Source organism: Leiobunum rupestre, chromosome 9, assembly GCF_980474605.1.
Source record: "Leiobunum rupestre chromosome 9, qqLeiRupe1.1.hap1, whole genome shotgun sequence".
Taxonomy (NCBI): domain Eukaryota; kingdom Metazoa; phylum Arthropoda; class Arachnida; order Opiliones; family Sclerosomatidae; genus Leiobunum; species Leiobunum rupestre.
In genome coordinates, this window is record NC_143392.1 from 13,611,993 (window position 1) to 13,639,584 (window position 27,592).

Genomic DNA, 27,592 nt, shown 5'->3' on the forward strand with positions numbered 1-27,592 from the left:
CCTGTAAGTAGGCTGCAACAAGTGCAAAACCAAGCAGTAGGGACTTAAAATACTGTTTAAGTTTACTTTTTTACGCTGGCCTTACCTCGATTTGTTTACAAAGTCCTTTTTTACTTATCACACGAACCCAAACCTTAATGTTCGCGTTTCCCTGCTGCTTGGTTTTGCGCTTGTTGCAGCCTACTTCAGGGGCTAGTAGGTCACACCAGGGTTTCTCTACAACCCTGGTCACACTTTGAAGCTCTCTGGTGCTCTTTTAACTCATCATAGGAAAATGAAAAAAAAAACAGGCATACTTCTCAACTCACCCCCTACTCCTTAAAAATTGTGCATAACCTTTTGAAACACCTTGTATATAAGTTGACAGGGCCGGATTAACCAATAGGCCGAATAGGCCTGGGCCTAGGGCACCAAGCCTACAAGGGGCACCAAGAGGGTTCGAAAAAATAGAAGTACAAAACTTTAATCATTTGCTTTTCACAAAATATTTTCCCGAGTAATTTTAGTAAATGCGTCCACCCTTATGAACCAAAAACGTTTGATTGTCACATTCTCTGACGGACTGCCGTCTAGCCCCTGACGACATACTAAATCTTCCTTCCATTTCTCAATTATAAATTGAGGGAGCGCTTAGCTCGCTTCGCTCGCTATTGAAAGGGGGGGGGGGGCACCAAAATTAACTAGGGCCTATAGCCCCATAAGGTCTTAATCCGGCCCTGTAAGTTGAGATAAAAATCGCGTACATTTGATCAGTGGCCATAGCCAGGGGTGGAACAGGGGACACATTTCTCCCTCTCCCCCCTCCCCCTCAAATGTATGGTCTAGACAAAAACGTTTTTTTTTTAAATATCGAGTTCATAGTTTCTAAAAACATTTTATTATATCAAGTTAGAAAGAAATGCAAATTTGGTATTAAAAATACTATGTACAAATTTAAATTTGAAAAGAAATTACATTTCCATTACTTAGGTCTTTTTTTTTTCGTTAACAATCTTGACCAGCTCTTCTGTTATTTCGTCATCCCCGTGGGTTTGGGCATTGAGTAAAAGTTTCTCGTATGAAACGACACTTTTGTTCCTTGTTTTATAAACATCAAGAAGCAGTTTTCTAGCAGCATTCATATAGCTTAAACAAAGTTTTTCGTCTTTCAACGAGAATAACACTTCTTCCAGAGATTTTTCCGCATTACTGTTTTGAAATAAATTAATAGTAAATTATCATTGTTGTATAAAATTCGTGAATACAATTAAAATTTTATGTGCATGATATAGAAATTACTTACGTAAGGGACTCATTATCATTCTTTTGAAGTGAAAGAAGTGCAAATATGAAATTGGAAAGATGACAGTTTTTGGATACTTTTAAAGCTTGAACAATGGCATCTTTGCCCAAAGAGATCCAGCTATCTGCTTCATCTTTTGTCTAAATAAGGAATTGTACAAAAATGTGCATTGTTTAAAAAAATTATAACTTTAAAAATAGTATTTTTAGTTTTTATTTTAATATTGCACTGATTTTATACCACATGACTGGCTTCTTTGGCTAGTAATGAGAGGTACAACAATGGAAGGATTTTTTCTTCTCCGGATCTAAAAATTAAAAATATCCTTAAACGTTAGTGCATTAAGTTTATATATGCATAAGAATTAAGAAGCTCATGGAAAAAGTGCATACTGTTCACTGTTATCTAAAATCTGTAGCCAAAGACATATTTCATTTTGAGCTTCGCTGTACTGAGCCTCATTCAATCGGCTCTTTATGAGGGTCTAAGAAATGATTAAATTTCAGAAATAACCTAGACTATATGAAACCACTTATTAAGAAGCTTTTTACACTCCAGATTAGCTTTTCAGAAAGAAGTGATGGATCATTTCTCAGAATATTTGTTAGATATGATGCTGCTTCTGACTTTTTTTGCTTAACCAATGCTTGCCTAAGGTGATTTACGATACGCTTATTTGCGTTAGTGTTCAAGTCCTATAAGGAGGTTTGTGCTGTACTGTTTTGTCCTATAGTAAATTCCAATACAACTTACTGCTTGATCGGACATAGTCTCTTGGGTTACATCCTTGCAATTGTAGAGGCGATAATATGTTTCCATTGCTTCAAACCAATCTTTCAGTAGCAAATCAGAAGTTCTTAATGGTATTTTAAAGCAATATTCACTTAGTTTACGAATACTCTTATAAATGGGTTCAAGATCATATTTTTTTGACGGGTTTGAACTTGTTGCTGCCAAAAGACAACACCAGCTTCTTATATTATCTAGAAAATGTTTAAGTATATGAATAATACTTTATAAATGCTATGGGTAAGACAAGCGATGCAAAATCTACCTGGTTCACAATGAACTGCTTTTAACGCTAAACTCCGACTAGATTTAACATCACCAGCTGCCAAGTAACAATTGGCCATAAGCAGCGTTTGACCCAGACTATTTTGATCCGCAATACTATGCATCCAAGCTTTCCTAGCACAGTTTACGGCGGGTTCAGTGTTTTTCGTACCAGACAGTAACAAGAATGACGAGAGATAAGACCAAAGTTCTGAACTGTGAGGTTGCCAATGGATGGCTTTGCATATCTGGTGGATAGCTCCCTTCAAATCCCCTTGTACTGCCTTATTTAGCGCTAATAAATGCGCTATTCTGGGCCAGTATTTTGGGTCATACTTATATTGCTCTAATTCAGACAAAGCTGCACTAACAAGAACAGAGTCATTATTTAGAAATCCCAAAGTGCACAATGCTAAAAGTCCAGGTATGGATTGTGGTTTACAAGTGGCCCTGTAAATGTTGAATAATTATCAATTTTGTGCCATGCTTCATAAGTGGTAGATGCAAATAATAACCCTTTGAACAAGAATGTTTTTGCTTGGTCTTCTGATCCATGAACTCTTCTTATTACGAAGGCCATGGCTGTTAGTATATCTGCTTGTAAATTAGGGCAGCTCTTTGCGCTGGCATTTAGACCCATTTCATATGCTAAATATACAGAATTTTTATTATTCATTATTAGGCTGGGATTAAATTAAACGAAACTCCACCTGCGAAAGCTTTTAGAGGGCTTCCTGTTTTTAAGAATGTCAAGGCAGTTTCACAGAAAACTGATACATCGGGAAATTTAATTTCAGTTAGTATAGACAGCGACTCATCATTATGTCCAGCTAACCTATTAATAAATTATTATTTCCAACCTGTATTTAAATTAAAAAAACTTTTAAAAGTATAGGATACCTTAGTAAACGACCTAAATTTGCTCTTGATGCATCTACTACTTCAAAAGGTGAGTTTGTTTCTTTCAGAAGCTTATAAGACCTGAAAATGTTTTTGAAGTTAATAGCTACGATATTTTGTTGTTAGGTAATAAGTTTTATACATTTTTGCAGCTTCAACTGCTGGGTTAAATAGTTTTTGCCTTTCATATAACAAGGCTAAATAATGATAGGCTTCTATTTTCATCTTTTCACTTTCTGTAACAAAATAGCAGATATATTAAATTTGCATTTTATTTACCTTTGCATCTACACATACCTATTAATTTCACAAGCCCATCCGCAGCTTGGATAATCCATCTATCCTTGTAAGCAATATTTTTTCTTTTCCCCAAATCTTCTCTCGAATGGTGAACCATACTCGATATTAACCAATGAGCATAACCTAGCACTCCTTCAGCCTATGGGAAAAAAAATTTAAATTAGCATTCCTTGAAAAAAATCACTTTTATTAATTTAAACAAAAATAGTTTACTCTTGGCTTTAAAACTGTAGAATGCCTAAAGAGTTCAGTTTTCATGGGATCATCAATTTTTTCTGCAACTAGAGCTTGACCAATCCACGGTACTTCATGAGCTGGGTCTACAGACTGGGCTCTGCTAAATGCTTCATTTGCTAGCTAAATTTTAAAATGTAATCAAATTATGGTACTCGAACACACAAATTTGTATTATTATACATTTATCTCTTCATGAGTCAAGTATAAAATTCCTAAATTACTCCACGCTAAAACATTCTGTAAAAAAAGGCTGGTAGTAATATTTTGAAAACGAAAAAATTACACCGTAATTGGCACACCTTTGGTTCCAATTGCAATGTCTTTATGAAACAATGTTGAGCAAAAGCGGAGCTATTTTTGTCTTCCATATTCGCTGATACAACTCCCATAGCCATCCAATGGCTGGAATCATTTGGTTTCAAGTCTATGGCTTTTTTTAAACAAGCCAAACTTTTCCCCACCACTCTCTTAACATTAGGACTTTCATTTTGAACATGACATTGGTAAATGTGGTAATATGTCACCCCAAGATCGTGCCATAGAGAATGTAATTTAGGGTTTATAGCTACAGCCTGGCCATAACACCTTTTAAAAAGCATTTAAATTTAGAGAATTTAGTCAATTTACCTAAAATTTATGTTTAGTCAATTTACCAATTTGAACTTGTATGCAAGTCTAATAGGTTGTAAATCATTTCCTTTTTTTGCAAACCTAATAACTGACATGGCAATTCTATAGGCAAATGATTAGAACCCAAAGATGCTAATAAAGAAGTTAAATCTCCCGCAATTTTATATATACTGACAAAATTCCTCTTTGATGCAAAAATCCTAAAAAAATTTAGAAGCAATCAATAATAATTTAATATTTTGAATACCGAATATTTTGATTTACTTTAAAATTAAGAAAACTATGGCATCCGTAGCATAGCTTTTAGCCAAGCCAAAAAGTGACTGATTGAAAAAGTCATTCGCCAGGAAGTACTGGGATTCAACCAAACCTATTAGTTAATAAAAAAAATTAAATTTGATCTACACTCTTATAATATTCAATTTTAAACCTAGGCAGGCTGGGATGTAACTCGGGTCTTTCATTAAAATAGCTTGGTAGTCTTCTAAGGCTTCGGTATATTTCTCTAACAGTTGCTTGTTTCTAGCCACTCTGAAATCAACAATTTATTTAGACTGTTCTATTTTTGTTGAAAGTCATAATTTTTTAGCGTTTTTCATTTGATTGCTCGAGATTCGCTCCGAATCTGTCTCTGACGTCATAAATCTCGCCCCAAAGGACTAGAGTAAAACCGCAAATGGAACATTCCATTAGCATATTACAGCGCTTTGTTGTTTTTCGTCTTCTAGTAATTTGAATTTTCACGTCTTGGTCTGCCATTTTGCCAAAAAATCTAAAAAGAACACGCAAAAATTTGCTCCAATCTCGATTCGTTGATCTGTTGAAGTTAGCAGATAGGTTTTGGTCGATCTCCGAGTACCCGAGAGAGGGAAATGGAACACGCGAAACTTGATCGTAGCAGATCCGAACATGCAAATGGAGCATAAAATGTTGATCAGAGCGCTCAAGAGCAGTCAAATGGAAAACGCTATTTGTTTTTACTGATATGCAGAGTAAACATCATCTGGTTTTTGGTCAGCCAACTTATTGAAAGCGTTGAGAGAAGCTCCGTAGCTACCTTGCAGTAAGTACGCATCGCCCAAACATTCCCAACTCTTACTGTAATTATATAACATTTTTAATAATTTTGCGATATTATAGAGAATAGGTTTTTTCAAACCTATCATTGGGCTCCAATCGAACTGCATTTTGAAATGCTTGGATGGCTAGTGTGAGATTATCAGGCAGATAACACAATCCCAAACGAAACCAAACCCAATGTGACCTATAAATTACAATAGTACCAGTAACTTTTAACAACATTTAATTTTGAATTTAAATTAGTTTGAATACCGTGGAATATATTCTGATATTTTTTGTAAAACAGTTAAATGATGAGACTTCTCAGAGTCTAAATCTTGAAATTCCATAAGAAAATCGCTTAAATGCAAAGAAATTTTTTCATCATATGGGTCTAGTTCGTGTGCTTTTTCATAACACTGCCGGGCAAGACTAGTAGAAAGTTTACATTAATTTACATTAAATGAAAAATTATAAGAATCTGTTTTCTATAATACCTCAAGTTGTACTGAATTTTGTAATAGTGCCCAAGGTATAGGTAATTTCTCCCATAGTAAGAATCTGATTTGCATGCCTAAATAATTAACGCAATTAGAATACAATTAAATTTAAAAGGAGTGGGTGTTAGATATAAACCATTAGAAATGTATCTATTGCTTGAGATCTATTTAGTTCCAGATTCCATTGCGACACTGCTAAGATGTGAAGTCCTTCTGGTGTTCTTTTAATCTCCAATGATAAAGTTGCTCTAAGAGTATAGAAAATATTGCTTAAAATGTATTTTCTAACAAATATTAAAATTAATTGAGAGCTAAACGTGTAAATTACAAATTTTCAGCTTCCTCATAGTCTTCTTTAAGTAAATTAACTTGCGCTTTAATCAAATAAGCCAAATGCGGCTTAAATTTTTCCAATTCATCGGAAACTTCAGTAGCTTCATTTAAATTATTCAAACGAAGTGCTAAACAAGCTTTGGATTCTTTTAGTTTTCCTTCAATTTTGTCACATTGCTCAGTTATAGAGTAAAGTTTTTTTAAAGCCCTTGCGATAGATTGCTTAGCTTCACTTAGGAGGTTTAACATTGTCTGGGCTTTACTTAAATTGACGCAAAAAATAACAAAATACTGCGAACTAACCAGTGAGTTATCATTGTTAGACTTAAGGTGTTGCAAACCTGCATATAAAATAGTTTTAAAACAATGTAATGATATTTTGTAAGTTTTAAACAATACCAGTTAGGCAAGATGTTTCCGAATCTTTGTAATTGTGTAAGTGCAGATGAACTTCCGAGATAAAAACCCAACTTTCTATAAGTTTGGTGCTTTCTGCTAGCCCTTTAGCTACTAGTTTTAATGCTTCTAAGTAATTATTATCACAGTAAGCAACTATAGCTTGGGTTGTGTATGATAAGGCAGCGTTATAAACATTTTTTGAACTTAAATTTTGCAAAAGTAAGGCAATTTCTTTGATTTCTGTCAAATCAAATGAATTCTCGAAGTTTGAAACAATGCAGCACTCGCAAAATAAGTGGCAGATATATTCTAGCCATTGAGAATCATTGTCATTTCCCGAAAGATACGATTTGGCTTGCTCCAAAGCCACAGCTATAGAACCTTTCTATTATGTAAGGAAATATTCTTATGAAATTAATTACATGAAGTCCTTTCTAGCAAAACATACTAGCTTTAGATAAATGAGGTACTGATTCTGGAGTGTTTGAAGATCAGATTCACTAATTCTTGCTCCTTCACTAGTGCCTAAAGCTCTTTCAAATGCTTTTTCTAGCTTTTATATTTAAAAAAAAAAATGTTTTAGAGTTATAAAAATGTATTTAATAATATATATATATATACCAAATCGTAATATTCCCTGGTGTCATTCTTTGATAATATGTAATTAATCAGGGAATTCCAAGCGCAAAATTCAAGTCGTTCATCCTTTGAATCTAAATATTTCTCAGCTAATAACGTCATAGCTTGAACACACTATGATTCATAATTTATTGAACAATTGTTTTAAAGTATTGAATATATCTTAAACATACTTCATGGACATCGCCGGTTAGTTTTGAAAGGGAAATTAATTTAGAAATTATATCCAATTGTTTAGTGGTATCTTCTTTTGACAATGATTCTAATGATTTGTACACTTTTATCAGTTCTTTGTCATTCTCTGGGGAGCTGTTTTTCTCATAGAGTCCACATAGTCCCTATAGCATTTAATACGTTAAAATGTAAAGTAGTTTGGATAATTTTTAATACTATATCAAACCTTCCAAGCCAATAATTGTTGCGGTTCTAATGAAATTGCCCTTTCAAAGGTAGCTACAGCTTGTTTAGGTTGGTTTGTTTCTTGCAATGCTAGAGCTTTAAAAACCAATGCATTATAATTGCTTGCATCTAAGTTCAATGCAGACTGAAAATAATTAATAAAACAATAAGTCCATTAACTTCCCATATGATTTAATTCCATTTGTAAATTTTTACATGACAATATTCTAGAGCCGCTTGGTAGTCTTTTTCTTGCAGAGCCTTTTTAGCTTCTTTAACGCATTTTTTAATTTTATGAGAATTATCAGGATCCATTGTTTACTTTACAATTATTGAGTTACCCAAGAACGTGTTGGTTTTGGTTAAGCGAGTGTATGAAAATGTTAGGGACAGATGGCTCCACAGTCTCAATTTTCATTTTTATCTTCAGAGATGGCGAGAGTGGGCTTGGCTTCGGTGCGCTTGTCCAGGATTTCGAACAGCTGCTTAGGAGCAGAGAGTGTAAAGTCGCTTCGCTACAGAGAGGCGCCTCTCTTTAAAAAATCCGTGGTACGATTTTATTCGCCGAGAATGTCCACAATTCCCGGGCGTTTGATGGCGCTAGTAGTATCTCCGGCGCGTGCTAGATTAGAGTTTGAGAAGACGCAAAAAAGGAAGTGTTTTAGGTATTTTTGCGAGTTTAATTTATTTTGAAATGTCTTGTTCGGCTAAAAATTGTAAATCGAATAAAAAGGTAACCACGCGTCTGTCTTTTGCTTTCAAGTTTCCAAGGGATAAAGACCGAAGAATACGCGTTTTGATTTAATAAGCCTTGTAACCCTTCAGGTTCATTTTCCCCCGTATACTTATTTTTTTTTACTTTTTCTGTGTTTTATTTACTTTTGTTATTACGTTTTCCCCGCACTCTTGACCCTCTAAATTTACAGTTTTTGTTAAGTATTCGTAAAGCCCCATACATCAAATTTCTTAGAATTCCGAGCTCTATTTAATGAAACTAATCCCCGTGTTAAATATAAATTTAATTTAATGATAAACTAAAAACTTAAATAACTTTTGAACCATACATACAAATTAATTAGTGTTTATAAGCCTTATAGAACTCGATCAAACCCCACGATAAAATATAAAATTAAGATAATTAATTAAACCATTCTCTCAATATAAATTATAAACTAAATCCCTGCCTTCGGCAACGCTAAAATTAATCCCTCGCTAATTAAAGTGTTTTTATTTCGGTCACAAGACCATGGTGCAATACATTAAGCAAACTTTCCCAGCCCAGATTTCCCTAAAACTTTCCGAACTAAACCAGTAAAGCTCCCTCAGCTTACAGCGATCCCATGAAGTCATTTTAAGTCCACAAGCTTCATATTAACTATCAGGTAGCAAGATCCCAAGAAAAGCGGACGTTTTCCAAGGTTGCCGCCATAGGGTCAAGAGGGCGCCCGGACGTTTCCGCTTGGAGACAGAAAATCGGGAACCTCGAGACTCTCTGGCATTTCCCCCCCGCAATCCCAAGCGAACTTTCGTAAATCGGACAACGTCACCACCGCATGACTAGACACGAGTCTTAAATACACCAATGACCTAGGTAAAATGGGAGGTCACCAGTTGCTTTTTGTTTCAACCCCGCCCCCCCATAATCCGAACAAAACCAAGAGACAGGGCCCCAAAGAGAGAAGTTGAGAGAGCTTGAGAGAATGGTACAGAACGGATAGAACTCTGCTTTGGCAGACCTGGACAGAACTTGACAGAACTCTGCTTCTCGGGCAAGAGAAGAACCATGTCGAAATAAATATAAAATAATGTGCGATGAAGTCGCGCTTAAATATTAATTAACCCTCAATGCAAACCACATGATCGGAACAACGCTCCATGATTGCCTAGATGACCCACAGCCAGGACATTCCGATCGGAAGAACATAAGCCAAGCAGTAATGGGTCTGAGAAGCGTAATGCCCTCGACACCCTCGAATCACCTGTTGATCACCCAATATCTAGCCATTCCGAGAGAAGACAGCCAGATGACCGAGACCGATTCCCTAGCCTAGCCGGACATTTCAGACCGAAACCCGAAGTACCTACGCCCCCGTCAGCTTGTGAAGTAAAATAATATAGGAAGAAACCCGCAATCCGGCCGCCAAACCGTAGACGAGTAAATAAAGAGAATTAAAGAAAAGTGTGAATAAAGAAACGCGTAAACAAGCAATCCCCAAAGACGTCCCGTTCTGTGAAGTGCGTGTGTCGGGCATCTTACGTAAACCGAGGAAAGAGAAAACCCGTAAACGGAGAGACGACAACGTAGCGGAGGACACCGAAACCAAGTGATGAGTAGAATTTCCATCATAACCCCCCCCCCCCTTGTAGAGTACCCAGGGTCGAAATACGAAGTAGCCAGTGAAAAGTAGAGAAAAAGTTTTAGAAAAGAAAGCTTAATCCCTCGCTATTGTCCGAGAAAAGGATTTAAGACAGGTCCCCTCGAGGTTGAGAGTTCATTCTGCTTCTTGTATTTATACAGTTCAGATTACTTTTTCCGTTCGCGTTGTGCCCTCGCCGTTGTTATTATTTTGAGTTAATTATTGTCATTGTTTAATTGTAGAATCTTTAATTGTAGTATTTAATTGTAGTGTTTATTATTATTTAGTGTAAGTGTATATTTGTTTCTGCCCCCTCCATCCTTTGAAACCAAGATGCCTGAGAGTAGGGATACCGGAACTGATCCCATAGAAAATAGTAAGAGATAATTTCATTAACAAATTTAAGGTCAAAGAGTGTATTTTTAGTGTTTAAATTCCCCTCTTATATTGGAAAAAGCTAAAAGAACCATAGTAGAGATGGCCTAACCATCACTAGAAGCGAAGTAAGATTATCCCCTCAGTTCCCCCCGCAATTTTGTTCATTTGTTTTTGTATTTTAGTGTTATTTATAAATTTGAGTGTTAAATAAAGATTTTGTGATTGATTAACGACAAAGGGTTTCCATTCTGAATTCGAATCTCCCCCTCTTTTTTATTTTTTTCTTTCCCCTGTATGTAACCCCCTCTCTCAGATTTAATTCACTCCACGATAAGGCCACGACTCGCATTTTGTCGCCATCTTCCCCCCGCCTTGGTGAATTAAAATCTATGAGCAAGGGTTAGGAATATTTACGTCCATCAATTGTATGACGAATTCCTTAAAAACGTTACAGCCTATTCTAATACATTAACATTTCTTCAAACTTAATAGTTCTGCAGTGGCTGCAAAATGTAAACAGTGAAAAGCTCCAAAATAAAACTACAGATTACTTACACTTTAACCACGTATTTTGCGGGCTTCATTTCACTGACGATTGTTTTATGAATATCAAAACCAAAAACAGGCTTACACCATTAGCTACACCTACTATTTTTTTTGGAAAATTCCAATGAAACCACGGTTTTCCCTAGGTAAACTGAAGGCAAAAACATATCCCGCCATGGTCTCTTACTGCCTTATGTTCATTTATAATTAATTCAAATAGTAGCAAATGAAAATGCACATGAAGATCATGTTACAACTACAATCTGGTGTAAGGTAAACGCAGCACTACAAATGCCAAATTATGCCCTCCAAAATCAATTCAACGAAGAAAATGATAATTTATATAAAATATTCACAATGATGAACACTAGCTTTAAATGAAATTTTTTTTACAGTGGATAAAGTCAATTCCTATGAATTTAAACCCAGAACTATCTATTGAATTCTATTCCATTTAAATATATTTGTACTGAACATAATTATAGCCATTCAACTAAACATTTTGACAATAATGAAAACGATAACATTGAAGGTTTCGTAGACTTCGGTCCATATGGAAGGTCAAAATAGTACGCAAATCAGGCCCTAGTGTTCATGGTGAATGACATAAAACTGAAATTCAAACCACCAATTGGTTACTTCCTCACAAAAGATGCTTGTCACGAACAGACTTTGAAGATATTGATTGCTTCATGATTGCGTAACTCACCTAAAACGTATTGGCCTTATTGTCAAAGCTGTAGTCTGTGACCAAGGAACAGGCAATCAAAATTTGTTCAAAAGTATGGGGATATCAGTGGAAAAGCCATTCATTGAAATTGATCCTCCACATCTCTTGAAAAGTGTGAGGAACAATTTCAAACGGTATCAGATAATAGTGGAAGGCAATCTAGTTTCTTGGGCAGTCCTAGAACCATTTTTTCAAAATAGACCAAGAAATTGGTAAGTTTCAAAGCACACATAAGCTGAAACGTAAACATATCAAGTTACCAGCATTTTCTAACATGAAAGTCAGTTTAGCTCCCCAAATTTGCAGTCAAAGTGTTTCTAATTCAAATGGCCTGTTCACTGGGATTAGGAGAGTTAACAATTGAAAGCACATACACAGCAGAGTTCCTCTTACACATGAATGGCCTTTTTGATTTCTGCAATAGCAGGACATTAAACAATGAAACACACTGTAAGAGAGCAATGACTGATCAATCCATCCACATACCAATGCTGAAAGAAAAATTGGAAAGGTTTAATACATGGTAGCTTCAGAACTCTAGGTATAAAACCTTACCTTGTATTGAAGGGTGGAAACTATCAATTCAGTCTTTGCTACTCCTATGGAATGATATACAGGATAATTTTGGTTTTAAGTTCTTAGTAACTGGAAGAATTAGTCAAAGATTTTTAGAAAACTACTTTGGTTCCATTCGCCAATAAGGAGACAATTGAGATCATCCAAATCCTCAACAATACCAGGCAGCGTACAGAGCTGCATCAGTCAATAGCCTCTTAAAACCATCAGATTCATATTGAATTGACAATTTGGATGACTTTATTTTAAACAGACTTGTTTAAAGTACCAGCTCCTGGACCATGAAGAATTGTCCAAATATGATAACCATTGGGTTTTGCAAGGTAAAGGACAATTCACTGACGAAGATTTAGAAATTTGCAAAGCCATTGAAAGTCCAAACCTTCTAAAAGAAAATGTTCTTAATTATATTTCAGAATATTTAATTCACCGCTGCTATTCAAAACACATGTTCTACCATGGTTTTGGTATATTTAATTAAGACTTGGCCAGCCCATAAAATATTCCACTTTAGATTCCACGAATTTCTTTTGATATATTAAAAAAGTACAGTTGATAATAAACTTACTTTTATATTTCTTACGAAATCAACTGTTTTACTTAAATAGTTAAAATAATTCAACATCACAGCTGACTGAGCTGAATTCAACTTTAACCTATTGAGAGCAAAATTTATTTTTCTTTGATAAGCAATTTTACAGTGCCATCGTGTGTCCGGGAATTGCAAACACCGTCGTCTGCTTCTTCAACGCTCTCATGGGGAAAAAACGTACCACGAAATTTTAACATTACGGGGATAGGAAGAGGCGCCTCTCTGTAGCGAAGCGACTTTACACTCTCTGTTAGGAGTGTCCGATCCAAAATTTTCCATAGGGTAGTAAGGGGGCCAATGGTTATCCCATTAGCTGTCGCAGTACAAATGTTCTTATGATTCGAATCATTCGAGTGAGATGTGGTCCGTTTGCCAAAAAATAACACTGATAATTATTTCAAATACTTTTATTGTGGGCATTGAAATAGTCAATATTTACAAAACTAAATGAACAAAACGTTAGTATTAAAATGTTCTCTTTCAAATTAAGTACTTTCATACACTTCACAATAAAACGAATACAAAATTACACAGTTTGGTTAAACAGTAGTAAAATAATGGACTTAATATTCGTACGAATTAATCATCAATTAATGTTCGTGAAAAATAATAATTTAAAAAAGTGCAAAACATAGATTGGTATTCATAGGGAACATATAATTATAATTTAAATTTAAGCCACTTTTCGCGGTTGTCTTACGTGTTTTTACTCTTTAAAAACTCGACATTATCACTCTTTATATAACTAACTGTATTCTTGAGCATTCTTTTAACTAAAGTTTTGAGCCGCAATCTACCTGGCAGTTCAATCAAAGGCGGGAAAGGGGTAAAGTCCCGGCGCTTTGGACTGAAATTATACTCCGCTATATATAATCTTGACCTTAGGGGGGAGGCGAGGAAAGGCTTTTGTCACAACAGTACTGTGTAATAAAAACAAATTTATTGCCAAAACTTGATTTTCTACTCAGCGAAATTCATGATGTTCAACAGAATTTTTGGTAAAAGGCACAGTTTATTTGAAGATACATTGTGATTTTCCTTAATATACTTTCGTCTGTCTGTTTTTCGTCAAAACCATTGATTTGTAGCTACGCTGCGGTACACAGTTTGGCGTGAATTGCATGATAAATATGCCTATTTTTTTAATTAGGCGAAACAGGAAGTCGCGTCTGTGTAGTAGTTGAAGCCCGTCTCTGGGTGATTTTATAGTATAAAAATTGTTATAATTAAGCGCGATTCATTAGATCAATGAATAGATGAATGATATATCGTTCGTGGAACGAACTCATTAAAAAAATCCGTCGTATTTAAATATATACTAAGTAACATCTTAAAGAAGCGATTTATAACGCTTGAAATATATATTTTTTAACTATGATTTTTCATGAGCCTTAAAATGCTAGGCGTTATTTGTTATTATTATGAATTATAATTAACTACGCGTGATTTTCGAATTAGTCGTTATAATTCAAGGCGACGGTAACGGCCATTGGTCGGACGATTCTGAAGGGGTGGCCGAACTGTCGGCGACGGAGTTGGCCTTTATCATGGCGGCCGCGCCTCCTTGTTTTTCTGGTTTCTTTTTGTTGTTTCCCTGACCCGCCGCCGCCGAGATGTGGTGCTGCTGTTGTTTGCAACGCGTCAGAGCGCGCTGGTCGAAGTCCGGGTGTCTCCGAGCGTGTTTCGTCAAATGGTCTGACCTCATGAAACGTTTGTCGCAGAGTGGACAGGCGAACTTCTTCTCTCCGGTGTGCGTCCTCAGGTGACGGGCCAGTTCGTCGGATCGCGCGAACCGTTTCCCGCAGTTCTGCCACGTGCACGGAAATGGACGTTCCCCTGTTTTGCAAAAGATAAAACGGTTAATCAAATATCCTCGATCGAACAGACGCCTAGCTAAATAATTATCTATTTAACAAAGAGATTAAACGTAACAACAAGTGGCGGATTTTGGAAGCTGATGCAGGGTTGCCACAAAATTTTCCGATTAAAATTCCCTGACCACATTTAAGAGATTTTCCCTGACTTTTTATTGCCAAAATTTTTACATTTTACTTTTTTCAGGAGTTAATTAATTTAAATGTAATTATATTTCAGTAAAAATGTTATTGCAATGTTGAAAAAAATAGCCAAACTTTCAAGGAAAAAAGTTGTAATCATAGAATTTGTCATAGATCTAGAGTAAAATTACCTTTAAAAAGTATCAAGATAAAATTGAATTCCCTGACTTTTCATAAATTCTTAAAATTCCCGGACTTTTTAGGCCCATTTTTAAATTCCCTGACTTTTAACTGGCGTGTGGCAACCCTGTGATGAATATAATTGGTGAAGCAGACGATATTTTAACAGAGTTTACGTGCATTTTTTGTTCTAATTTACTTTTTAAACACCAAAAATTTACCAATCTTTGTAGAACTGTTTTGACAATAATAAGTGCATAGAAACCAACCCTCTTAAAATATCGTCTGCTTCCCCAATTCTATTCATCAGCTTCCAAAATCCGCCACTTGGAGGAAATATTAAAAATATTACATATTATTTTTTCCGGTGTCTATGAAATTCGCAAATCGTTAGTTAAATGACTAGGTTTTCGCAATGTTTTGATTAATTTAGGTTAGGTAACGAATATTACATATTTGTTTGAAAAATTATTTTTTAGCGAGAGGTTTAGGAAATAAAAATTGTTAAACCGTTGCTTCGTTTAGTCAAATCACATCCACCATCTTTAATTATCCAAACTCGATTGCCAACAGAGACATCTATTGGTCAATATTGTTAGATGCCGATAAAACAATAACTAGTTTGCGGAAGGAAAACCCACCAGGAAGAAGAGCTTATAGTTTTATCTGTAAGGTGGCTCTGAAGTCAATGTAAATAGTGTATTATCACGACTCATGAAAGCGTAGAACAATTCTTTAACGTAATTTAATATAAGAAGGTGGAGGAAACAAGTAGTTGTAACCTCGGTGGTAACGTAAAAAGACCCCAGAAGGGATAGCATAAGCCCGCTTCTAATAAACTTTATATAATACTTTTATCAAAAAAGGCTGTTAAACAGCTTTTTTTTGCTAATAGCAAAAACCGTTAAGAAACAAACCTCGGTTCTTTTTGTCGAAAAAAATATTTTTTTAAAGTTAGGGAAAAAAGTCTGTTATTTAACCGGTCAAGCGTTGAAATGTCCTTTTACCGGGTTCTCGAAATGGCCACGCCCGATTTATATTACGCTTCTACGGCAGGGTGAACTGCGAAAAATGTATCGCGAAGAAAATCTTTATTCCGATATCGCTACCCCCTCCTCCTCCTTTACTTTAAATTTTAATACCGGTACATTTTCATCCCCGTTTCACCCGGTAACTCCCACTCACCCCTATTTCTCTCTCTACCGAAACAATTATAAGCGGGACTTCCTATGCCCGCGCCGAACGTCAAAATAATGGGTTGATTCGTCTGCTTCTTCCTCAACTCTTGACTGCGTTGACAAAGGCTGGCGAGAAGGAAATCGGGAGCACGTTTTCGCGCGGCGACCTTCTTTCCGCGGGCAACTCGCCTGTGACGCGCGAAACAGAAGTGCCGCCACGCCCACGTCTCCCCGCGTTGCAGACGGCTGTCCGCGCTCTACTGCTAAACAAAATCCGTGCATTTCAGCGGTTTTGCTTCATTTTCCTACCTTTAACTTGAATAATGCTTTATTAAGGCTGGTTTTCACTAGGGCAAAACCATCGCGACGCAAAAAAATTATTAGGCTTAACGGAGATTTTTAAGTTGACGACGAGTGGCTAGCCATTTCCTTAAAATCTGTACACCGATTACCGCCTTTGGTAGTGCTCAATCTGTAATCGATTACGTAATCACTTTAGTACACCGATTACGGATAGTGGCCGTCGCGTTAATTTAATTTGCTCTAGTGTTTATAACAACCTTACATAGCGCATACTTTTGTCCAACCCCTAAACAATGTACGGCCGATTTCGAGGTATATTTTGTAGGTGAAATGAATGTAAAAAAGTTGGTAGAGGACAGGCGAATAAATTTTAATTAAATGCACATTTGGGAGGTTTTCCCTACAATGGGAAACCTTACAACGTAAATTTGAACCCGGCTTTATGGGAATTTCATTCGTTTGAAAGAGGGTTTATTTTTCGAGATAGTCGCTTAGTTGCTGGGTAGAAACGGATACGTTCGGGCCAAAACTCCGCGCGCGGCACATTTCGTGCGTTTCGGTAAAGGGGGATACGAGGGGTTATCGTCCCCGCTCGTCGTTCGGATCCCGCCAGGAGGCGCGGTACTCGGCAGCTGCTCGCGCGCTCCTTCCCTCTTTTTCGATGCGGGTCTCGGCCAAGTTTATGACGTCACGGACGCATTATGAGAAAGATGGGGATTCGGGGAGGTCAGCTGGCGCGCGCAGTTTCCCGCGAAATAATTTTTTTTCTTTCTTCCTTTACGAAATAAATGGGGGAGAGAGCCGCGAAAAATTTCAGATTCGTAAAGTGATGCAACGCTGGGGATGCGATTGAATCTTTTTTACCTTGGTTTTTTTTTAATTTTATTTCGCCTCCAAAAAATCCAAGGGTAAAATTAGCGAAGGTCGTACGCTAGTACATCTGCGCGACGGGATTGAACAAATTGAAGGAAGTATTATTTTAATCCCCACCCTTCGATCACTTACTATGAAACGTTGATATACGGATAAATGACAATAAAATATATTTTAAGAATGGTTGCCACAATATTTTCAAATTGAAAATCCCAGTTTTTGCGAAACATTTTTTTTTAAATTTCCTAACCATTTTTAAGGCAGGTAATTTTTAGTTCCACATCGAAATTTATTTCGAGTGAAGCTTTTGCTAGGTTCAAAATGTAGAAGTAGTAGTAGTTAGTTGTCATAAATGCGACACCCTTTGCAAGATTTCATAAAAAACTCTTTATTCTTACCCTCGACTACTGGCTTCCAAATAGAAGCAACCAACACAAGGAGAACGCAGCTAGCCTTTAAACACACTAACTCAGTGTTGTGTACAAATTTCATTGGACGAGCCTTTACGCTGAGCGTTTTACGGGCGGGGGAAGACAATTTCCGAATTTTCCCCTTCCGACGGCAGCAAGCGCTAAAGCGTCTAACCAATGAAAAATGTACACAAGAAAATCACAACTTTTGACGGGTTGCATTTTCTTTGTGTGGGGTGATGTACTTCTTGATATTAGTTTAACAAACCCAACTATTGGCAGCACCAGGATTCGATCCCGAGGCAACTCTGCTTGCTCACGGCCAAAGTACTCTAATATATTATCGTTTGGAACTACCTCTGGGTTCCCCTCTCATCTCCTTTGGTTTTTCAATGCGCTGGCGCAAAATTAGCTATTGAAGGCAGTGTTGCCAAACATACGATAGCTATCGTCCTTGTCGATAATATTTAACCGATTTTTGAGTCGTATAATGTTTTTGGAAATTAATTTTCAAAATATTCTGCGACTCTATAATAGCCTGACGCTTGGCAATTTGAAACTTCTAGTAAGAAAAAATTTCAGAGTAGCTTTTTTTTATCTGACTCAATGAGATAAATATATATTAATTGCGCAGGAATTATTACAATTATAGTAGTTTCTTTTTAAAGGGGAACGGCCAAGCTTTTCCAAATATGGCCTTATTTCCGTATCAAAAGATTAACAAAACGTTCAATATACTAACACGTACCTTTTTGGTCTTGAAAAAATAGCTTTTGGCCCAAAAAGTTGAAACGAAAAATAACGCCAGGTGTTTGGGTTTGAATTTTCGCCGCCATCTTAGGGGCTGCCGCCAGCGCCCCTAACCCCGTATGAGCGATTCGGGAACTATCCTAACTATTAAAATCGCGCAATTTTGGCTTAGGTCTCTTATAACATATTTTTTGCGTCTTCAGCAGCGCGCGCTTTTAAGTTGTTTTTATGTCTCACCGACTTCTCACCAGGTGTCGCGGCGGACGCGCGCTTTTCGATTTCCCGAAATTTCTTTATTTTATTAAACATTAACCACTTAATATTTTCTTATGCGGTTTTCGCCATAAATTTTAGTTTTTAATGGGCTATAGGGCTATCTAACTGGTTAAAGCTTGACGGTTCCCCTTTAACCAAGTAATACTTTTGTTAAAAAGAAACTTCTATAATTGTAGTATGTTTACCTGCAGCCTACGCAATACCACCTAACTTGAAAGAACAATATCCAAAAGTACGACACTAAATGAAGCTGTGAGTGATGTTAATTAACGTACAATCATAAGTATGATACTAAATAAAACTGTTTAATGTACGATCATAAATAAGCGTATTTACACGATACTGGGTTCCCCTTTGAGTCTAGTGTTTTGGACATGCCTCGGCAAGTAGCTGAACACATACGATGTGGAACTTACATTACGGCTGGGCCCACTTGTTAACCGTATATTTAACCAATAACGTATTTATTTACACTTTGCGAAAATTACTCTGTTGAGTCGGTCCACGGGCATCATGGTCGAAATTTGGCCCGGCACGACAGGGTGGAAAGGAAAAACGTCAGCAGCAGCGTGGTAGGGGGAGGAGCTTACTCTTAGAGCGTGGTGGGTTTTGGAACAACGCTATAAATCATCTCAACATAGTCATTCTAAATAAGTAAAAATAAATACATTATTGATTTAACTTTTATCACCTTATATTTCAGTAAAAATGTGGGTTCGTACAAAATTTTCCTGACTTTTCCAAATTTTCTCTGACCATTTTTGTAGAATACGAGTAATATTGGCAAGCGATACTACTCTATAAATGAATGGTTCGAGGTAAAATCTTGCAAAATATTTCCAAAATTTGTTTTGCTGACTTTTTGCGGTCATTTTCAAATTTCCCGACTTTTCGGGCCATTTTCAAATTACCTGACTTTTCTCTGACTGTTTGGGCCGTTTTCAAATACCCTGATTTTATAACCATTTTACAAATTCCCTGATTTTTATAACCATTTTCAAATTGCCTGACTTTTACAACCACTTTCAAATTCCCTGACTTTTATAAGCATTTTCAAATTCCATGACCTTTATAAGCATTTTCAAATTCCATGACTTTTACAACCACTTTCAAATTCCCCGACTTTTATAACCATTTTCAAATTCCCTGACTTTTATAACCATTTTCAAATTTCCCGACTTTTATAACCATTTTCAAATTCCCTGACTTATATAACGACTTTCAAATTCCCTGACTTATATAACGACTTTCAAATTCCCTGACTTATATAACGACTTTCAAATTCCCTGACTTATATAACGACTTTCAAATTCCCTGACTTATATAACGACTTTCAAATTCCCTGACTTATATAACGACTTTCAAATTCCCTGACTTATATAACGACTTTCAAATTCCCTGACTTATATAACGACTTTCAAATTCCCTGACTTATATAACGACTTTCAAATTCCCTGACTTTTCCAGGTCGTGTACGAACCCTGTTTATGTTCCAACCAAGAAAAAATTTACTGTAACATTTACAGATCTTAGCTTAAAATGATAAAGAAAAATTTAAATTTCCCCGAGTATTTATCCCTATTTTCAAACTCCCTGAGCAGTGGCCACCCTTTTAATCTTATACGGGTTAGCTTTTTAAAATTTAAAAGCCTACTTCCTTTAGTATTTCCGCTTTATGAATATCGGATCTCACGATCGGAGATATAGTGGCGCAACTTTTTAACAGGTCGCCAGCCCGTGTAGCTTTTTAAATCCCAACAAAATCGGCACTTTTCGCGGAGTGGCAGTCGACCACCTTATGTTAGCAAAGGCCAGACAGAAAAGCGTTCTTTGTCCGGGGTTCCTCTCTTTCTTTTGTGGGGGATTCTCTTTCCCGCGCCGGAAGCGACATCTAGTTGGCCGGAAGTTAGGCTCGATCCCACCTGTTACCGCTCGCAACGATGGGAAGAACGTCCCCCAAAAATACTCTTGAGAAATTGTTATCGGGGTTGGGTCCATGTTTTTTTTACGTCAATACAGATGGTTCTCTTTTTAACTTGTTGAATTATGATGGTAATCTGGTTAGGTTAACTTCAAAGGGAGATTTCTGGGAATATTCCCTCGGATTTTTTACGTATTATTTTTGATTGGGGGGGGGGCGATTTTCAAACGTCTTACAGGGAAACAAATATTTGAAGGGAAGCACTGAAGAGGCCACACCGGCGTTTGAATTGTTGCCAGAATAGGATTGGTCGTATCTGCTACCACGTGCTAAATTCGACCGAATATATCAAACGGCGGTGTGGCCCTTTAAAAGTTCGATTTTAACGTTTCTAACAAACCAATTCGCATATTACATACAGGGAAACAAACCTTTAGAAACCGCCATCGAGTATAAAATTTTAATTTCGTAATCTACACTAGATGACACCAGAGTGGATATTTTGGCGCAAAATTTGAAAAAAAAATTATTATATTTATTAAGTGTTATTGCAAGCTGAATGTTTATATAAAATATTTTAGAAAATATAGTTATACAAAATTTCAACTTTTAAATAAGACTTTCGCGGGTTTGATCATTTTTGTTATTTTGGATTGTAAACTGATGGCGCTATCTATAGTAACAAGTAGATTATTAAAAATGTACACACAATGGCGGTACCCCTGTAAAAGGGTCTTCTCTCTTCTTATATGCGTATTGGTGTACTATCGCTAGATTGAGCTAATGGACGTTTCAATAAAAACACCTTCAAGGAAATGCCAAGAAGTAATATTTCCGAGAGCCAGGACCTGCGAGTTACTGTTTATATGGTGCTGGTTGAAATAATGGAAACTTTTCAACAAGTGTTTTCTTTTAACCAGCTTGCGTTTTTTAACATATTAAAGCTTAGCAAAAATCAGTGAAGGGCACCCACTCAAATCTTAAATTTTCTTACAGGAAAAATAGGATTATATTTCTAAAAATATAGGACTTTATAGGACTATTTTATACAAAATTATAGGATTTTATAGGACTATATATGATATTTCATTTACTAACTTTATGCATTTAAAAACAAAATCTATATTTAGAGAAATAAAAAAAATTATTTTCACTTTAAAAAATAGAAACTATTTAACCATTTTATGACAAAAATATACTAGTAGCTAATCATGTTAACCATAACAAAAGTATAGACTAGAGTGACTTGGTATAGGAATTTATAATATAGCTAAATCTAGCAATTTTTCTGAGTGGCTGGATTTGAAATAGGCAAAATATCAAAATTGTAGGATGTTATAGGACATTTTTGAAAATATAGGATTTTATATTAATTATACGACCTCTGGGGTCCCTGCCAGTGGCGTAGACAAGGGGGGTTTCCGGGGCTAGACCCCCCTTGGGCCTACCTTTGACTGTACTAAATTTATACCCCCTTATCGACCCCCTCTTAACATTCACATACTTCGACCCAGTGTTCCGAAGTGGTAAATGTCAGGTGTCAAATAATGTGGGCAAAAAGTGGTAAATACCGACATGGCGAATAATACTTTTACTGGCTAATATGCCAAAAAGTGGGAAATAATAAATTTTAATAAAAATAAAAAAAACATACGAAAGGACAAATATATTTGTGCTATTTTAGACAAATATACTGTATTAGTTGTCAGGTTTTGGGCTAGATACTCAATTATAGCCCAATCTAGTAATTTCTTTTGGCTATTTTTCAACGATTTTTCCTGAGTTTGAATTCGTCTGCTATATATCTTTAAGGTGTTTTTAATGGTTCTTTTGTGAAAAACTGAAACATTATCTCACATGTAAGTGATGCTACATCTCTGAAAGATATTATTTACATAATTTAAATGCATTTATTGATTATTAGTTACTATTTGTCACTTTTTTCCATATTTGCCACTTTTGGCCATATTTGCCACTTTTGGCCATATTTGCCACTTTATGCCACTGACATGGACTTTATTCTAAAAATGTGACATTTAGGTAACACTGCGAAGTTCGACCACCCCTTGACGAATTTCTGGCTACGCCACTGGCAAAACCACGACTTTCCGCTTACAGGTAAAAAGTTTCCATTATTTCAACCAGCACTATATAAACAGTAACTTGCAGGTCCTGGCTCTTGGGAATATTACTTCTTGGCGATTTCCTCGAAGATGTTTTTATAGAAGTGTCTATTTAAATTTATTTATTAAGGGAATAAATATTGGAAATTTTTTTACAAACTGTAATTAAAAATATTTAATTAAAAAAACTAAGTTGAACTCGGGAAAACGTAGTCATAAATAGACACAAAAAAGTCGTAAAAAAAATATTTATCGCGGTTTTATAAATTAAACTTTCTTCGTTTCAGACTGTTGGCGCCATCTAGTAAGACTTTGCTTATTTAAAAAACAACCTCTAATGTCTTTACAACAGTGAAAGGATCTTCTCTTTCGCCGTGTGTTTCGGTCTATTGAAACTAGCTATTTAATTCCGCAAATTTATGACCTCGTAAAGTTTGACCTTAAACACGTGTAAAACACAACGCCAGGTGGATAGCTTAGCCGAAAAACGCTACAGGCGTTGTCGCTACGCCTTTGACTTTAATATTGGGAAATTCCGCATATTGTTCGCGTACATTTTAAAGGTATCATAATCTGTCATTGAAGCCAGATTCGCTCACTGATCAGTGTTGGTGGTAAATTGCCACGTGAACCAAAACTCGTTTATTATAACAGCAAGCGACGCGATAACTACGCTTATTTTGTTTTGAAGGTCGCTTTTGGCGAGCCTCCCCCCCCCCCCCCCTTAAACTACCGAGAGGGGGGGGGGGTGCTTAGTGCCCAAGCTCTATATCTTGAGCAACGTTTCGCATTGACCCAAATACTTGACTCTTTTAAAAATAGGTCCGAGTTGAAAAATGTAGTTGGATATATTAATAGAAAAGATAGCAGTTGCTTTCGTTACATATATTTTAAAATTTTAAGTAGCACCAGAAGTAGATAATATATATCTTACGAGATAAGTATCCATTAAAATAAAACTTGTACCTTCACAGGCTCGACGTGAATTTCCCGCCAAAACGCGGATGTGTACATCGCAACACGGCTCAAAATTTACCGTGTCAATTATTATTATTATTTAAAAATGTTAAAATAGGCGCTAGCATAAATTATTCATGTCTTGTTCAACTTGTTAAAATGTTCCACGCGCTCTTTAATATTTTAGCGTAAAAGGCTCGCGCATTTTTTTTATTTCAAGGAGCACGCGCGAAATCGCTCTAGCCCGCTTACGATAAAATATCAATACGCGCGTGGAACTTTTTAACAAGTTGAATAAGACATAAATAGAGTTTATGCTAGCGTCTATTGCACCGCGTAGGGATATTAATTTGCCTATTGAAGAACCATATCTTACCGATGACGTAGTATTAGAAAAATCAATATACGACAGTTTACGCCTCGAACTATTTTTTCGAAAAATAAACAGCAAACCTGCGTAGGTTCATACTTATCTGGTAAGAGATACGTTATATCATAAGTAACATAATAACTATAAGTATGACAATTAACGAGATTTACAACCAAACTGATTTTCATAGTTATTGCGTAATCAAGATGTTTTCTCAGCACAGAGCCCTCTAGTGTCTAAAATACGCGAGACTTCCGCTAAGCCGAAATATCTGGTTTCCGATAGATAGGCGGAATATTAGGCTAAAACGATAAAAATTAAAAACGTTTTTCTCGGCGCCACGAGCTCATGTTTTTTATCACGCGTGATTCGCACGCGGGCTTTAAAACAAAGCCAAAGGTCATCGCGAATCCAGAACGGGCTCTCCGATATTAGGCTTAATTTTTTTATCAAAAAGTAGTCATCCAAAACGGAAAGGTAGCGAGTCCAAGTCACAGCTTCTGAGCTTTAAAGGCCTAGGTTTTTTTCTGCCTGTCCCGTTTTAATTAACTTAGTGGAGCACAAATACCCTGGTGGTAGGCCAACCGCTGAACATGTTAGCCTAATTTAAAGGGCGACAGGCAGAAGAAAACCTAGGCCATTAAGAGAGTATCAGTGCCGAAAAAAGGTTCGGTTATAAAATTAGCATTAAAGCAATTGCCCGATTTCAAAATTACGTTTTTGCTCGTGACCGTACCTTTACATTGTGAGGTATAGCAGGCTTATTTACCTCCTTTTATACCCAAACATGGCGGTGTATTTTCACGCGCAAAATGAATTTTAAGATCCACCAATAGGAAGTGTCATACTTATTGTTATTATGTTACTTATGGTTATATTGTTTATATACTTCTGTTACAACCTAATATTTAACGTGAAATATATAGTTAACATTCGCGCGGTTGACGCATATCTAGGAAGCTTTTCGCCTTGATAAAAAAAATGCCACCACACGAATTGCGCTAACTACATTTATTTGTTTGGTAACCGATTAGATTATGGGTGGAGGGGCGAAATAATCACACGAAGAAGATTATAATTTCTGCTGGCTACGGTTTAGCCAGATAATGAACCCACTTTTTAGTCCATAGATAACGGGCCCCGCAAATTTTAATATATTAACGTTATTGGCCGGCTATCTAGTTTAACGAAAATTTCATTTTTAAATTGTAACAAGAGTATTAGGCCCGTTTCTTCCGCGTTAAATATCAAGGGGAACCGCCCCAATTACTTCTCAGAACCATTCCTTAAAACAAACGCGTATTTTTTTATCATATATTATTTTAATTGGCGCTTAAAAGATCGACGAATCCGCATTCTCGATCGTTAAACTTTAGAACGGTAAACGAAACGGTTTTTCCTTTTTCGTTTTTATTTACTTTTTTTTTTAAAAAAAAACGCGATTCGAGCCCTTAGTAACCGGTAGAAATTTCGGGGCTTTTCCTTTTAGCCCAGACTCCTCTTCATCCTCATCATTCTGTTCCTCCCTCGGGATATAAGGACCCCCCGCTCCCGACAGCGAGCGCGTGGCGCTCAAAAAGAATCCATTCTCTTTGGCTGCGCTGGAAGCTAGGCCTCGGCTAAATATATACGCATCGGTAACAATGAAACGGGTTTTTACACGTGCCGTTTTCTGGGGCGGTTTTTCCAGGCTTTAGGCTACCTTTATTTTTTTTGTTTCAAGAAGCACCCCACCCCTGTAAAAATAGCTCGCCTCGTCAAGGATTAATACGCCGTTTTTGAAATTCGAGATAATTTGGTATATTTATCACCTTTGGGATTCTATAGAGCACGTAGTCGCGCGGTAATACGTAAATCCGTAAGTTGGTGACGTTTATAAAGAAGCGCTGTTCTACGGCGCTTAGATATTGATCGACCACGCCTTCTTTTATAGAGGCCGTGTAAATAGTGAAACGAAATCCTTATTCTTATTTTCTAACGTTTTAGTTCGTATCGCGAGGATACGTTATATAAGAAGATTTGATATGTAAATTTACCAGTGTGCGTCCTGACATGCGCTTTGAGATGAGAACTTTTGCCGTAAACTTTGTCGCAACCCGGGTAGGGGCATTGGTGGACTTTCTTAAGTTGGGAGTTGGTCTGAGGGTTCTTCTTTCCATTCGCGCTGCCACCTTTGACCCCGACGCTGGACGATTGTAGTACTTCTTTGACTCTATGATTGTCCGTCGTCTGCGGATGAAGCGAGGAGGCGTTTAGCGGCGGCGGGGTGGGCGTTGCCCCTTTGTTCGGCGCGCAAAGACGAGAGTTCTGTTGTCCGCTCACCAAACTGCCGCAGCCCATAAGGTTTAAAGGTAACATCTGGTCTCCGCCGATGTCGGGGACGGGTTCCTGCTTAATCCTGGTCAAATCGGTCAGAATTCTGGCTATCATGAACAAAGAGTCCGAGACGGGTGGTGGCTGATCCGCCTGGTCCGATCCTCTCGGCGGCTGGACATCGCAATCGCGCGGTAAAAGAAAGCGATTCTTGTCGAATAACTGACCGCTGGACATCGCTACCAAACACTCGGCGGCCAAATTCATGTCCCTGTCTGTGTCACGCCGATCCATTCCCGTTGAGCTCGATAGAAATTTAACTCCGGTTTATCCTCTTTACCGACGCGGTTCGCGTAACAAACAAAAACCCTTTTTCCACTCTGTCTCCGATTGAACGGGACGAAATAGCGCCGCGTGCTACTCGGATCGAAACGCGTTTTCGACTGAATGACCGATTCAAAGGAAAATCTGCTTCTATCCGAGAGAGGAGAGCCGCAAGATCGCTCTCTCTCTCTCGCTCTCCGCTGTGAAAAGAGGAGGGGGGCTATGAAAGGGGAATGTAATTGTTGCTGATCCGCTCCGAAGCTCCTGCAAGATCGCTTGCCCTTTGTGAATTAAAATGGGTGTGGCTTTTTTGCGCAAAAAAGGTCTTTAACTCTACCTCGAGTTACCCTTTTCCCCAGGTTTTACCCCCTGAAAGTGTTAACTTTTTAGTTTTCCGAAAGGTTTCCAAACTTCTCAAAGTAATTTTTGGTCGCTTTTTGACTTTCCAAAAGTGTGTGTAACATCTTGTTTTTGATAAGATAATTATTATCTCTATTTATATTTTCTTCTCTACGTTAGCTTCTGAGCTTGTGAAAACTTTCTAAATGGGTTTCCTAGTTAAAAAAAATTAATTATAAACATTCTGCTCTTGGTACCTCTTCTACCAAAATATTTCATTGATTTACTAGATAAAAAGACTAGCGCTCTTTTTTTCGAAAATGGCGAAGGTATAGCCATCTTGTGGTTAATTACGTAACTGTAATGGT

General features: G+C 36.9%; 2 protein-coding genes across 2 annotated transcripts; both read right to left on the reverse strand.

The window, feature by feature from the left end:
- Nucleotides 1–889: 889 nt before the first annotated feature.
- LOC149926607 (tetratricopeptide repeat protein 37) lies at nt 890–8,120 on the reverse strand. Its single transcript, XM_090158949.1, has 30 exons — nt 7,948–8,120; nt 7,733–7,876; nt 7,506–7,670; nt 7,315–7,446; nt 7,142–7,246; nt 6,694–7,078; nt 6,290–6,635; nt 6,098–6,209; nt 5,959–6,035; nt 5,735–5,893; nt 5,562–5,666; nt 5,384–5,500; nt 4,833–4,933; nt 4,667–4,772; nt 4,426–4,602; nt 4,072–4,357; nt 3,953–4,009; nt 3,749–3,892; nt 3,533–3,674; nt 3,378–3,471; nt 3,236–3,316; nt 3,046–3,170; nt 2,851–2,983; nt 2,337–2,785; nt 2,036–2,265; nt 1,834–1,977; nt 1,675–1,766; nt 1,523–1,589; nt 1,283–1,422; nt 890–1,188 (listed from the first exon to the last, which is right to left on the reverse strand). The coding sequence occupies exons 1-30, from the start codon at nt 8,044–8,046 to the stop codon at nt 966–968; spliced, it is 4,737 nt and encodes a 1,578-aa protein (XP_090015075.1). The 5' UTR covers nt 8,047–8,120; the 3' UTR covers nt 890–965.
- A 5,250-nt stretch (nt 8,121–13,370) lies between these two features.
- LOC149926608 (Krueppel-like factor 13) lies at nt 13,371–27,066 on the reverse strand. Its single transcript, XM_090159562.1, has 2 exons — nt 26,285–27,066; nt 13,371–14,746 (listed from the first exon to the last, which is right to left on the reverse strand). Exons 1-2 carry the CDS (start codon nt 26,853–26,855, stop codon nt 14,379–14,381), a joined length of 939 nt encoding a protein of 312 aa, XP_090015688.1. The 5' UTR covers nt 26,856–27,066; the 3' UTR covers nt 13,371–14,378.
- Nucleotides 27,067–27,592: the final 526 nt, after the last annotated feature.

Bases quoted from the DNA above. Each gene is read 5' to 3' on its own strand.
- LOC149926607 (XM_090158949.1), bottom strand. From the start codon at position 8,046: ATGGATCCTGATAATTCTCATAAAATTAAAAAATGCGTTAAAGAAGCT. The intron at 7,447-7,505 runs GTATGTTTAAGA...TATGAATCATAG, and splicing joins TAACCGGCGATGTCCATGAA to TGTGTTCAAGCTATGACGTT. The intron at 6,036-6,097 runs GTTTATATCTAA...TTAATTATTTAG, and splicing joins CAATAGATACATTTCTAATG to GCATGCAAATCAGATTCTTA.
- LOC149926608 (XM_090159562.1), bottom strand. From the start codon at position 26,855: ATGGATCGGCGTGACACAGACAGGGACATGAATTTGGCCGCCGAGTGT. The intron at 14,747-26,284 runs GTAAATTTACAT...TTTGCAAAACAG, and splicing joins GCATGTCAGGACGCACACTG to GGGAACGTCCATTTCCGTGC.